Source organism: Cupressus sempervirens, chromosome 3 (assembly GCF_028749045.1).
Source record: "Cupressus sempervirens isolate cs-2001-9-10 chromosome 3, ASM2874904v1, whole genome shotgun sequence".
Taxonomy (NCBI): Eukaryota; Viridiplantae; Streptophyta; class Pinopsida; order Cupressales; family Cupressaceae; genus Cupressus; species Cupressus sempervirens.
In genome coordinates this window covers 256020026-256035150 of record NC_143120.1, presented here as the reverse complement: position 1 = coordinate 256035150, position 15125 = coordinate 256020026, and the positions used below count along the sequence as shown (strand labels likewise).

The 15125-nt window shown below is 33.3% G+C and overlaps 1 protein-coding gene across 1 annotated transcript in view; it reads left to right on the top strand.

Moving 5' to 3' along the window:
* LOC149565845 (uncharacterized) overlaps positions 1-12323 on the top strand; it is a 29512-nt gene extending 17189 nt beyond the window's left edge. Inside the window, exons 2-6 of the mRNA XM_089817274.1 lie at positions 4159-4472; positions 4909-5214; positions 6014-6122; positions 6261-6581; positions 12102-12323. Coding sequence (XP_089673400.1) covers positions 4159-4472; positions 4909-5214; positions 6014-6122; positions 6261-6581 — 1050 coding nt within the window. The 3' untranslated portion in view covers positions 12102-12323. The remainder of the gene's footprint in view (positions 1-4158; positions 4473-4908; positions 5215-6013; positions 6123-6260; positions 6582-12101) is intronic.
* The last annotated feature ends 2802 nt before the right edge of the window (positions 12324-15125 follow it).

The following is a 15125-nucleotide window of genomic DNA, read 5'->3' as shown; positions in this document are numbered from 1 at the left end:
GCTCTTTTACCTTGGGCATATCATTAGTGCAGATGGCGTTCGGGTTGATCCCGAAAAGATTAGAGCTATTGTAGAGTGGCCTACTCTCACAAACCTTACACGGCTTAAGGGATTCTTTGGTTTATGTGGTTTTTATAGGAGGTTTGTTAAGGGATTCTCACAGATTGCTACACCATTGACAGATCTTACTAGGAAAGGCGCCTTCGTGTGGATAGGGGCAGCACAGAGGTGTTTTGAGCATTTCAAGCAGGTAATGTCTTCATGTCCAGTTCTAGCTCTACTGGATTTCACGAAGCCTTTTGAGCTTCATTGTGATGCATCAGGTGATGGGATTGGAGCAGTATTGATGCAGGAGAAGCATCCCATTGCATTCGAGAGTAGGAAGCTCCGGGGAGTTGAGAAAAGTTATTCTATCTATGACTGGGAGATGTTGGCCATAATGCATGCATTGGCCAAATTTCGATCATATTTGGTAAGTGGACGTTTTGTGATCAAGACTGATCACAACAGTATTAAATACTTCATGAGCCAGCGTGATCTTAATGATCGGCAACAAAAATGGGTGACTAAATTGCAGGCTTATGACTTTGACATAGAGTTTGTCAAAGGTAAGAAAAATGTGGTGGCTGATGCCTTATCTCGAAGACCTCACTTATGTGCTCTGGCAGAGATTTAAAGAGATTGGAGAGATCAGATTATAGCAGAGTATGTCAGAGATGCTTGGGCTTCTGGATTGATTTCAGGTACCATACAGGATGATCGCTATGAGGTGATAGATGGATTGATCAGAGTTCAGGACAGGGTTTATTTGATTCCATCATCACATTTGAGAGAGGCAATACTGAAGGCATTTCATGATGCACCCACAGCTGGACATCTGGGGGTCTTCAAGACCTACAGGCAGATCCGAGAGCGGTTTTCATGGAAAGGGCTCAAGGATGATGTTCAGAGGTATGTCAAGGAGTGTGTGGTTTGTCAACAGAATAAGGGAGAGCACACATTTCCTGCAGGTTTATTACAGCCCTTGCCCATTCCTGATAGGAAATGGGAAAGTATTTCGATGGACTTCATCACTGGTTTACCACGAGTGCAGGGAAGGGATTGCATCTATGTGGTGGTGAACTGCTTGACGAAGTTTGCTCACTTCTTTGCTATTCCGTCCACTTACACAGCGGCACAGGTGGCAGATCTTTTCTTTAGAGAGATATTCAGGTTACATGGGCTGCCCAGATTCATTGTTAGCGACCGGGATAGTAAGTTTATGAGTGTTTTTTGGCAAGAGTTGTTTAGGTTGTGTGGTACAGATCTTACACCTAGCACTAGTTATCATCCGCAAACATATGGGCAAACAGAGATTGTGAATAAATGGGCGGAAGGATATTTGAGGAACTATGTAACTACACAACAAAAGGCTTGGATCAGATGGTTGCATATGGGAGAATATTGTTATAACACCACTTATCATATGTCCATCAAGATGACTCCTTTTATGGAACTCTATGGTTATGAAGCACCTAGCTTCATGGATTTAGTTTTGGGGGACAGTAGAGTGCCCAAAGCCAAAAACTTATTGCAGGATAGTCAGGACATCCTGAAAGAGAATATACAACAAGCCCAGAATCAACAGAAATTGTATACTGATCAGCACCGAATAGAGCATAGCTTCGAGGTAGGGGATATGGTTTACTTGAGGCTACAACCATATAGACAGTCATCGCTCAAGAAGAGTGGAGCTGAAAAGTTGAAACCTAGATTTTATGGTCCCTACAAGGTGATTCGCAAAATGGGCAAAGTCGCCTATGAGCTTGAGCTTCCAGAGGGCAGTCGAGTGCACAATGTGTTTCATGTGTCTAGGCTTAAGAAAGCCATTGGTCAAAATGTAGTGCCTTCTACAGATTTACCCCCTTTGGATGAGGAGGGGAAGCTTGTGTTAGTACCCGAGGCTATTCTGGACACCAGAGAGAGAAAGCTTAGAAATAGGATAGTGAAGGAGTATTTGGTCAGATGAAAAGACCTGCCGGAGGAAGATTCTACATGGGAGAGTGAGTAGGTTATTCAGCAGGCTGGACTGAGATTGCTTGAGGACAAGCAATTTCAAGGGGGGCGGACTGTAATGTCCCATTTTTAGCAGTTGACCAAGTGTGTGTGCGTTAGCCTTGTTCTACATGGTCCCGAGGGCTAACGAAGGGTTTAATGGGATCCTAAAGTGTTTTGGCCTAGTCATTTCCAGTTTGGGCCAAAACGAAGTTGATTTACTTAGTTTCAGGCATACTTACTATTTTTAGTAAGTCGGCAGGACACAGTGCAGGTCAATTTTGGTGATTGGATTCGATACTCTTCGGTGAGAGCTTTCCGATGAGCTATCACTCACATTATTCGAAATTCGATTGCTAATACATTTTAATGCCTAAAGTTTTGTTAAAGTAACATCTAATTTAATTGTAAAATATTAAAGTGTTACTTTAATATTTATTTTATGGTGATGTGTACCCAAGGGAGACATAAGGGGTATTTTAATATATGTTTTATATATTACACATCTTTTATCCCACATTGCCCATATGAGTTGAGCGGACCCTTGGAAATAGAATAAAAGGAAGCATTTGTGGCTTCATTAGGCAGGTTGAATATGAGAAAAAATTGGTGTGTGAGTTGCAGCTCTGTTCTTGGCATTTGAGGACGTCTATCCTCTCTTATAACATTCTAGACATCATTTCCTTGGGGTTTGGCCTTTGGAATTCTTTGTTATTGGCTTCATTATCAGGCAGTTTAGTTGCATTTCCGGCTACAGGCAGATTTGGTATTTTGCTCATATCTTCTTCACTACTTGTCCGATGCTTGTGCCGCTTTGAGGGAATGGTATTACGAAGGTAGTGGATTGATTGAAGGACAAAGTATTGTAGCAGCAAGTTCGAAAGCATGGGCTGGAGTATTATGTCAATACTGCTGAAGTAATTAGTGAGTTGATAAATCTGCCATGTATTTGGTTTTATTAATTCTGAAAATAACATTTTATTAGCAGCAGTTCTTTTCCACTTTGCATATTATTGTAATTTCTTTCTTGTTTATGTTGTATGATACCAATTCCATGCACAAAACACAACAAACAAATAAACGTTTGATTTTAGGAGTTATAAGGAGATTAAAATATTAAACGGAAAAATAAGAGGTTGCATGCAAACTGTTTGACAAAATTCCTTTCAGCATACTGATTTAGTTTTTTGAGATATCCAGGGGTGCCCATTACATCTGTGCACCTGCACTAGCAGTTTTCTTCATTCTTGACAGCGGAAAAGTGTCTATCGCAGTGAAATTTGTTTTTGTCATGGTAATCAATTGCATCTTCAATGTCGGAGAAAACTGGGAAATTTTCCTACCCACGGGATTCTTTTAGCTGCCTCTTTCGCCATATCCAAAGTTTCCTAATGGAAAATTGACTTTCATGCAAATTCTTAATTAAGTTCTTAATGCTGGTAGCTTTTTGACTGAGAATTAAGAACTGTGAGGTATCCTTTTTAACAAAGTCACAGACGGCATAAACCTAGCTCCATTCTTAATGAAATATGAAATATGATAGATTATGCATGAACCTAGCTCCATGAAATATGAAATATGATAGATTGTATAATCAAGAAACAAACCATCACTTACCAATTATCTACAACGCCTTGAAATAGCAGATTATCAAATTCTTTAGTGTTTTTCAAACATCAGAAATAATTCAACTTTTTCAGATCTTTAAATTCACAGAAGTTATGAGAAATTGCTAATACTGTTCTTTCCCGTGCACTTTCAGAACTTCAAATTCACAGAAGTTATTAGAAATTGCTAATATTGTTCTTTCTAGATTACAAATGAAACTATAGATTGTGAAAATTTGACATAATTACAAAGGTCCTAAATTTAAAATATTCATGACAGGAGTTTCTAGAGCAGCATCTAAATTTTCCCTTTCAACTCCGTTTGAACCTCACAAACATCAACCTACTCCCTGGAACTGTATACTGAAAATGTTTATTTTTGCACGAATCTATAGTTCTTTTCATTCTTTTTAAAAATATAAAATTAGGACACAATTTTGTTCTTTCACCAAGGTATTTTCTCTTTGCAATTGAAGTTTTGAACTCCTTTAATATTTGTAGTGTTCTATTGTTTCAGGATGCACTGGAAATTCGAACTTATTTGCACAACCGTTCTCTTATGGAGTACGCAGATAACCTGGAGGCTTCAGGGAAGTCCTTGCCAGAGCTTCTGAGCATGGATCCTAGGGCCCTTTCTTCACAGTATGGGATGAAGAGAGGCCATGTTGCTCGCTTCATTGATAGGTCCATGGCCTGTGGGGTGCCCATACCTCCTAACACGGTTCTCCCTGCAAGGAGAAAGATGAACAGAACTTCTTCAGGGATGAGCGAGTTCAGCATGTCTTCCAGGGATCCCACCACGACGAGTAGTCCCAGCCCTGCCCCATCCAGGTGAAGTTGGCCTGACTGATTCAGATAATGTTTTTTGAGCTTCCACAAACTATGATAATCGAACAAGATTTCTCATGGAAAGACCTGTGAGCTTTTCTCCAATTTGGACCACCTTCTATGATCCATCTTAGTTATCACGATGATGGATCATGTAGGTAGATCAATATCACATGTAAATCAATTAAACCAAAAGATCAAATTTGAACTAAAATGTTAAAATTCATTTTGGGCACCTTATAATTTGTAGTCTATTAGATCACAGAGATCTGTAATCGCCTAGTTAGTTATCACTGCAAAATATAAACTTTGAAATTATTTTTTAAGACTATCAATTAGCCATAGCAATATATGGCATACATCTTCAGTGATCATGTAGCTATGTAGGAAGAACAAAAGAACAAAGTTTTGAATGTATTTTTGTTTTGTATACGACCAGGTCTTATATGACCAGAGAAGTTTCCTTTCCACCGACGAGTGAGCAAAAGAGTGTTGGTATCAAGGGAATCGTGGCTGCGGCTCCCACAGATCCAAGGTGTTGTGGGCTGATTAAGCCGGCGTATATGGGCGAAGACGTCGCCCCGTATTCCATGATAGAAGCCATCTCAGTTAAGAAACTCACACCAGAGTACAAGGTGGGTATGGAGACGTGGGGTACAGGTGAATTGAAGACCCCGCCTCCCATGAGAGCTGGAGATTTGTGGGTAGATAAGCCAGCTGTGGTCCTCTGCATCAGGCGTCCCGGGTAGGTTTTTTCACATCTTTCATGATATTGGAAAATTCTGTAGTTTTTTTTAAAAATTTTTTATTAATTGAACTTTCTTTTTTTTTCCAAAAAGAAATCTTGGATCAGAATGTGGGTTGCCTATAATGTATTTAATATAAAACATAATTATACAATGGAAGTGGAAGGTAAACCTTTTGCCAGTTTGGGTATTTAGAATTTTCTCATTATGATATGATGTGATTTAATTATGTAGTTTTCAAATCAAATTTAATGAATTATATTTCATAAATGATGGATTATAAGAATCTATCTACAAATGAATGATACATTTGATTATAGAATTTCCATCTAAGATTATTCACAATTAACTTGCTATCTTATTCATGGAATTTTTCAAATGTTGAGCCTCTTTTCACAATTAAAGGTGTGCAGAGGACATTGGAATGAATACTCGAGTTCACTTATCTCTCTACCTGCATTGAGGTTAATGTTATGTGCATTGCAATACAATATAACCTAGCATTCTATTTCATGTTTACTATATAATGAGGCCAATGACACTGTGCTATGTTGTTAACTCGCATTGAAACCTATTTGTAATGTATAACAATTGAGCTTGGTAGTCATTCTTTAGTTTCCTATAGCTAAGGATTGGAAATGCACCGATTTAAGGAAAGTTGACCTCATATTTGATGTTCTTGATACCAATTTTCAAACTTGTGTGCACTTCATTAATTTATATGTAAAGTAATAATAAGAGAATATTTCCAACCCTATATTTTGATGAATAATTTGAGATCTGTTGTGACAATTGTAGGTGTCTGATGTGTCGAGCAGAAGCACATCAAATTTATGCCAGGAAACCCATTTTTGATGCATTGGGTTTTCAACTAATTGTTGTTCTCCATGAGTTCATTGATGCCGAGGTCTTACTTTTTGCCTATAACTACCCAGTTTTGTGCCATGCTAATTTTGTATCTTTATCCTGACTACTATAAGAAAAATTGAGCATTGATAGATGTAAGGTTTTCATTATTTAATAATAAAATATACATATAATGTAGGTGAAGGAGTTCTGGCCTCGTTATTGGGGTGGGATTGTAGCTATGGACACAAGAAAAGACTTTTTCAAAGCTCTTGGAGGAGGCAAGCTACCGAAAGAGGGATTTGTCACTGGTTTTCTTTTCAATAAAAATGCTATTGAAAACTATAAGCGTGCAAAAGCCACTGGCATACCAATGAATTATCAGGGAGAAGGTACCATCAAAGGTGGATTGTTTGTAATTGGTAGTGGAAAGTCAGGTGTGGCTTATCAATTTGTGGAAAGAAATTTTGGGGATTCAGCACCTCTCGCCGAAGTGATTGAAGTCTGCAAAAAATTATAGGTATTTCATTTAAACCTCATGTTTATGTGTTTGAACACAAGTTAAAATGTAACTTTTCCAAATAATGAATCTAATCTATGAAAGCAACATGTTTACCACAATATGATGACATGGCTACTCAAACACTACAAAAATTCCTTCCAAATAATCTTAGCCAGAGTCAGGATAATCTCCTTTTAGGAAATGTGACATCAACAAATCTATCACATATCAAATAGCTTAGGTAAGAGATAAAAATAAACTTGAATCACTTCCAACTAGCTTTTACACAAAAGTGTGGGGTGGTATGGAAGTTTTGCAAGATAGACTATACGCAACAACATTTTTAAAGACATGGAGATTGCAGGATAATAATGACCTCAACAATGAAATCATGCACGACTCATCACATATTTCTTTGACTTGTGAGATTCCATAATATGGTGTTGGTTCTTAACCTAGTAGATGAAGATGCTAGCAGATAAACTAAGCTTTAAAGCTAGTTGGTCATGTAGTTTCCTTTCCACATTCTCAAACTCATTATCCCTTCAATCTAATTTAAAGGCTTTAACCATACAATCTCAAGGAGTATGTTCACCATATAATTTAATACCATACTTCATTAATTTCAATATTACTAGCCCACTTCATAGATGATTTAATTTATTCAATTTTGTACAATTAGCTACTAGTTCATTTGGTCTTGTTAAAACAAAAATAAGAAAGAATCTGTGGTTAATGTCTTGACTAGGTTGGAGATGATATAGGAACATTAATGAGAGTGATTTCTATGTTTCTTTTCACTTAAGGAATATGAGAATGTCAAATACAATCAAAGTATTAATCAAAAATTATCTAGGTGATTGTTTGAGTCAATATTGTCTTGTGTTGATGGAGACTTCTTATAGATCATTTATTAAACTTGTAAGGTGACATATCTATTCTTTTAGAGATTTTTGAAGTATTGGACTTTTTCTTTTTTCTTTTTTTTCTTTTTTGGATGGAGGTTTCAGACTTGTGAGGCAACCTAGTAAGGCATGAGGCCTACAATCTACCAAACATCAAAGGCCATGACTTGAAGATTTAGGAACCCGTTATGGGCCCACATGTGCCTAAAACCTCTTCATCTTAGAGCCAAGGACTGAGGGGCATCCACACTATCAAAATCACCCGGGGCACTATCTCGACCTCATCCCTTATTGTGTCAAAGCCTTGCACTTGGCAAGACTTGATCCTTGGTGGGCTCTTTATGAGCCATTCAACTTCACCAATAGACCAAGGGCCCATTAACAGTACTAGACATTTTTGGAAAAAACTAAATGTTAAAAAATGTCTCTTAAGAGATATAACAATGGGATTTTAGATAGTAATCTATTTATATATTACATTTTTATCTATTTATATGTAGTATTGAGATCTACTTATATCTTACTTTTAGGTTGTTAAAGAATCTAGAAGGAAAACTATTAATTTCTCTTGGATTTCTTTATAAAGTACATATGATTTGTTTGCATATAAATATTCATAGAACTCCTAAAAGAAATTTTATGCACAAATTCAATTAATTAAGGTGACGTCTTCAAGTCTTACCTTCTAAGAGAGTTTAGTAAAGGTATTCCAAGTTGATTCATTCTCAACATTCGATTGAACAAGATTGAGACTGTGAGTGATAAAAGGGATCATATTGCTATGCTTAACTTGAAATCATGCATCATGTAAGAAATTAGTTTCATTAATATCTATGTGCAAGGATTGAAATGACTATTGGACCAAATTTGGGAACGTTTTATCCCTTGTACATCTAAAGAGTTGTCTTTTGCTTCTAGTATTTATCTTTGTAAGTAAAATTTTGTGATAATCTATCTACCAAAATGTTGCTTATTCAATCACGCATTATTGTGAGAAAATACCTATTAAACAAGATTACAACTATTAGTTATATATCGTATTGTTATACATACCTTGAAATCATGCATTGTGTAAGTAAATACTTTCATTAATTTCTTTGTACAAGGATAAAATTGACTATGAGGTCAAGCTTGGGAACATTTGAGTGCTTGTTCAAATATAGAGTTGTCTTTATTTGCATGACTAAGCTATAATAATAAATTACCAATTAACTAAATATATTTTAATAAAAAATTCATCACACTCTTTTACTTACAAATTCAATAACAGTGACAAAAAATAATGCAAAAGAGTAGTCATCGATATCTTGTATTTAGTCAAGTTAGTTTTATCGTAAAGATTCTATAATTGCAAAAAAAAAATTGATGATATTTCTCAATCTTATCATTTTTCATGCCTTTATTCACTTTATTTGTAGAACTTCTATCTTGAATTGATAGTAGATGGTGGAACTTTCTTTAGCATCATTAAAGAAATAAATAAACCTACTTCTAGTTTAAATATCTAGTGGATAATATATTGTGAAATGAGGATATTTTTAAAATTACTAAAGGAAAAAACTAAGAGATTTGGGTTACAAATAAAAGATAGATTATGCTTCCATTACAATAATCTTGCAATGCATGTAATCCATGATTGTGGGACCAAGTATCAAAACATGTAGATTAAGACATGTTCTAGGGATAGATCCATCTCGAAATTGACCATAGACATTGATCTTACAACCTTGCCTTCCTATATGAAAATCCATTTTTTCCTAACAAGACTAAATCACCTTTGTCTATCTCAAAAATGACCATTGATAACCTATGGACCTATTTATTGGATAGGATATTCTTTCCCAATCATTCCAAATTATTGTTTGGTAGCCAACAAGATCCATGAGATATATTATGCATGATTTCTCCTTTTCGTTTTCTCTATGCCCTTATTAGGTTCAATGTCATGCTTCCTTTGAATATGGAATAAAGTTGAAGGAAACCCACCACCATTTATGTTATGCCTCTTCTACTTAATACACACATGAATCCTTCACATCATAGCCCCCATCTTCATTTAAAATCTTCTTCGGTACTTGCTATGCATTAATTTATTCTTTAAGAATTTCATGATCCTAATTAACACCCTCATTTCCTAGAAAAAAAAATATCATATTCCTTTCTCTCTATATATGTGTAATGTAAAAGTCTTTCATCCCCTTAAAACATTCCCCTTTTTTCCCACACATTTTGATAACTTCAATTTATGTTTCTCTATTGTATTGATCGAGTTTACACATATCAACGGAATCACCTTCTATATCAATTTGTTGGATATCCTTCTTTATACACACAACTATAGGCCCTTGGTTAGAACTTCCATCTTTGCCTCATTATTAGTAGAAACCCCAATGCCTCTTGACACAAATTGTAGTAGTCCTCCTTTCTCATCCCTTAAAATAGGAAATACCAACTCAACAAGAGTTGCCCTTTGACACCACATCAATATTGAGCTTAAGTTTATCTTTGCGTTGGGTAGATCATTCATGAGATTAATTTGATAATGAAAGTCAACCTAATAGAAACATATTTTATTTTATATCCTTAAACAAATATGAGTTTGATAAGCTTTGACAGTGCACTTAACATTTTGAGAAAATAGTTACAAAGTTGTAAATTTGTTTCTTTTTTAAACAAATCATTTGAAATAATAAAATCACCAAAATAACACATTTATAACCTTTGCCCAAACATTGTAATTTTTTATTTTTTTTAAAGATATGAATACAAGAGTTCGTGCTTAAATTATTGATTAACATTATAAAAATAAATAAAGTATTCTAACTAGAAAATGACTAAAATATATATATGAAAAAAATGAACCTTTAGATATAAGACCTAAGCTAACTCATTCAATTGTTCATTTTGTAGAGCTTTGTTAAGATTGATATTGAGTGAATGTGAGTATGTGAAATAGTATACTTCATAAATAAAATCAAATAAAACCCACATCATTCTTTGGATTAATACTAGGTCAAGGCCTTTTTTTTAATTAATTATTTGATTGGATTTACAAAGAGTTTGTGTTTAGTACAAATGTTGGTAGAAAAGAATAGAGAAGAAAAGTTCTAATCTTTCCCTAGACATAAGTCTACAAAAAGTATACATATTACAAGTAATGAGGGCATTCCCCCATTTCTAGTTACATCTTTAGAGTTGAATTTTTGTTGCTCAACTACCCACCTCCAATTACATATTTCTCATGCTTATATGACATAAATAAAATGTCATGACAAATACATGACTTTTAAGGATCTTAAGTGTTTTGTGACAAAAACAAAAGAAACTATTTAATTGAGATTGTTTTTTCTACATATGATAATGTTCTTTTTATAATTAGCTTGAAGCCCTTATACTTCTTGCACCAACTCTTTCACTGCCATTTAGCCAAGATCATCGTTAGTAGTCCAAGACATAACATTTCATCATTTAATCATTCGTGACATTATTGAAAACAAGATCAAATGTAAATTAGACTTTAGAATAGACACGAGTTGTCCCTATTATTTATATGAAAATATATATTTTTTGGAACCTTAAATAGTAAGTAGGTTAAGACATGGTTTAAGATTCTAATAAAAAATTGTAAATACTTTAATTCAATAACTATGTATCATTAATACGAATATTGAACATAATTAATAAAATTGTATTATTTAAATATCAATAATCTAATATTATCACATAATGCAATAAAAAGAACATTTATTCAAATAAAATAAAAATAAAAAGAGGAGACTTAAAACATCAAAAAATAAAAACACAAATAATTACTCTCAAAGATGGTAAGGGATGAAAAGTGTGGTATTAGACTTTTTCATAGTCTAGTTTAGTATTAGGAGTATTTTTTATTGTTAGTATTACGAAATTTTAAAAATGGATTAATTGTATATTATAGTCAAGAAGGTGTGTTTTCTACTAAACTTAAAATTGTATATTTACATTATCTTAAAAGAGATGAATGATTGTTTGTCTTCTCTATTTATTATAAAATGTATGTGTATGTGTAATTTGTTGTATTATCGATTTATAACTATGTGTTGGGGGGGTGGGGGGTATAATAAAATAAGGCCCAAGGAAACCACTATGCTAGATATAATAATTTTATTTGTGTGATATTATTATTATTATCCAGATTCTTGGATGAATAATAAAAGCATTGACACTTTTTTTTTTTCTTTCTATAAATGACCTTTTATCTTTTCTAACATATTGTTAAAGCATGGATAATGAATGAAATGTGTACTAGAGGGATATAACATTTTGTCGAATGTAATTTTTGGCACAAAAACTAATATAACATCAAACAAGCTTGGGCTAAATAGACAAAAAATTCTAATAATTGTCATAAAGTATAATCATTGATATCAATTCTTAAGTTAACTTTAACTTATATTATTGTTGTTAATATTTTGATTACTCATGTTATAGATAGATTTTAATATTTAATTTTTTATTATTGTTAAATTTATTTCTTAAAAAATATGTGTAGATTAATATATTAAAGTATCTTCAATTTTTGGTATAGTTCTATCATGCTAATACATTTTTTAACTAATCCTATAAAGTGGCTGATTTTTGTATGGTTATGCAGAAAAATGAATCTTCAAAGGGTTAAAGTGACTTTCAGTTATAAGAGTCCAAGAGAGTAAAGACTATTTTTAAAAATAAATTCTTTAAATCTTTTTATCTAATTTAAAAACCATTTTTTAGTGTGGATTGTAATAAATGTTATCTTGCATATTGGTATATGATATCTAAATTTTGTAATTATATAGTTGAGGTTGCAATATATTAAATGGTCAATATGAAACAATCTAATTCTTATAGATTTTATATATTAGCAACATGATGCTTGAATATTTTATAGGATGTGGTTTTGAAGATGTAAAAATATGTTCAATCAAAAACCATTTAGCCTCTTCAAATTTTTAACTTATCTAAAATATGAAAATGCCTAGCTATTTTATCACTTTTCTTGTTATTCTAACTAAAGTTTAAGTGTTGTGATAAATAATGATCAGAAAAACATTCGTGATAAAAAGTATCAAATAAACTTTGGGCAATTTATATTTTGAATAAGAAATACTAATATTCAGAAGAGGATGTTGTCACTTGTATTACTAATCATTTTGGCCAACTAATGACCATTGACCCAAGGACTTAAATTCCTAAATGAACTAAGAAAGATGATTGTCTCCTTAAATTCGATGTTTGATTTTTGGAAACAAATTATTGGGATCAAGTTGTCTTTGAAATTATACAAAATGATTTCTACATCCCTTGGCAATAGGAAACAATAAAGCATTGCATCAAAGGAAGGAAACAAGGAACTGCCTCAAGCTACAGGAATAGCAAGACACAATGTTTGTCCATGCTACTAAGAAGAGTAGAATGGTTCTTGAAGGGTAGGAGATTATTATTCACATTGATAGGGACAATGTTTCTTTATGAATTATGTAAGCTCCTTCTCATATTGTATGACTAAAAAGGGAAAACTACTATTGGAATTTAGGGAAAGGCTAGGTCTTGAGAGGGGGGTTGAATTAGTACCTTCTAAAACTTTTAACCAATAACAATATGTTTCCCTTCTTACCATTTACCAATATTTGCTTGCATATCCATTATATCATTTATTAAAATGGAAACAAAAATATTTAATCTACTTTATCATAAGCACGTGAGCCATTATTCACATGCAATACATTGACACACATGACACAATAATTTAGTCACGTAGAAACCCTTGGTTAGAGGGAAAATTGCAATAGGGATGGCACCCAAAAATCCTTCACTATTGCAACAAGAGTTTTTATGTTAGGGCTTGCAAAAGTAGTCACTTCTAGTGACTTACTATATTAGGAATATACAATAGGATCCATCAAAATCTACCTTTCTCAAGTATTTTGCAACACTTTACAAAATGTGCACTCAGTTAGGAGATTTACAATGACTATTGTTAGGTCTACCTTATTAAAGGATTTTGTTGCTACAATGCTAAGAAAGTAACAGTTCATTGGACTAATGAAGTGCAACTTACTTTTTATTTAGATCTCTTTTATGCTCACCAATATATCACCTCTAGTGACTGATATATCCAATCCTTCCTTAGTTGCTTGTTAGTAACTCGACTCTATAGTATATTATTCACTTCTTCATTCCATCAACATAATAGAAACAACAAACTTAAACTATTCATCATATGTCCTTATATAGAAATTTTATGCCTCTTCAATGCATGACCTAATTAGGTATCAAGAAACTTTTGGAGTTCACATCTGATTAATATCTACAATCTAAATTCATCCTTGTCATCTCCTTTACCTTCATTTTATTTCATTGGTTTGCATTCTTCTTTGGGATCATCACTAATCAAACTCTCTTCCCAATAAATATTTTGAAATATTCTCCCCAATCATGAGAACACATTTTTCCACTTAGTACAATAGAATTACATTGATTTCTATGACATCTCAAACTTTTTTGTTCTTCATGTGGAGCTCGGTGAACTCCATGTTCTATCTTGGTAATGATGTTGTCATTGGGTATCCACATAGCTTGTTAAAGATTTTCTTACTCATCTAAACCTTTGCTTGGTTAATTCATATCTACTTGGTATATCTATCACTCAGTGTATATGTGACTCAGTTACTATTCTAATCAATGTTCGTACTTTATTGGTCCGATCATCAGTGATAATACTCGAGCTCAATAACTATGTTTACTAACCAATATCTCTAACATTCACCAACCATACTTTATATACTAATGACAGCACTTAATACATATTCTCTCCCTTAGGCATTTGTAGTAAAAAAAATTACTTAGTAAAAAACTTGCATATCTCCCCCTAAATATGTGCTTCTCCTCGATATACCTTATGTTTTACAAAACTATTTTTTACAACAATTTTCTTTTACCTTATATCTCATGATATTTCATAATTCATACTCCTCCTATCAACATACATATGTGCATGTATAGTTTCCCCCTTTTTTTGACAATGATACCAAAAAGTAAACTCAAAAATAAAAATTACGTACAAAACAAACTCATGATTTATTAATCACATATCCATTTTCTTTCTTCAGATTGTCCATGGTGGAATTCCATGAATTCTTTACATCTTACATTGTGTGCACCTCTACGTGTAGCTTTGCAAAAATATCTAGCATATGATCAGTGACAAATAAGTCTGGAATAGAAAATAAATACTTGGCCTTCTTTATATATTTATGCATAACCTCAATGTGAGGTAATAGAAAAACTTGTACTTCATATAGTGTTGTTCTTATCTTATTTTCTGTCATCCTTAATTAATGTTGAACGACTTAAAAGTGTTTCACCCTTGAATAGTGAACTTGGAAAGAATTCGGATCAGCAATTCGGTCATCTTCATAGTTATTCATATCTTCATCAATTTTCTTCAATTTATGGTTAATATCTTTTGTAAAATGGGAAATATTGCATTACTTCTAAAATAACAGAAGGGGAAATTTATAATCTCTTCTATCTCAGTGACCAATGTTGAAAGTGACACTTGTTGGATAGCAATATGATGTCCAACCTTTTCCATGACCTTGTGTTTAAATTTCTTCTCAGTGCATTATAGAAACTT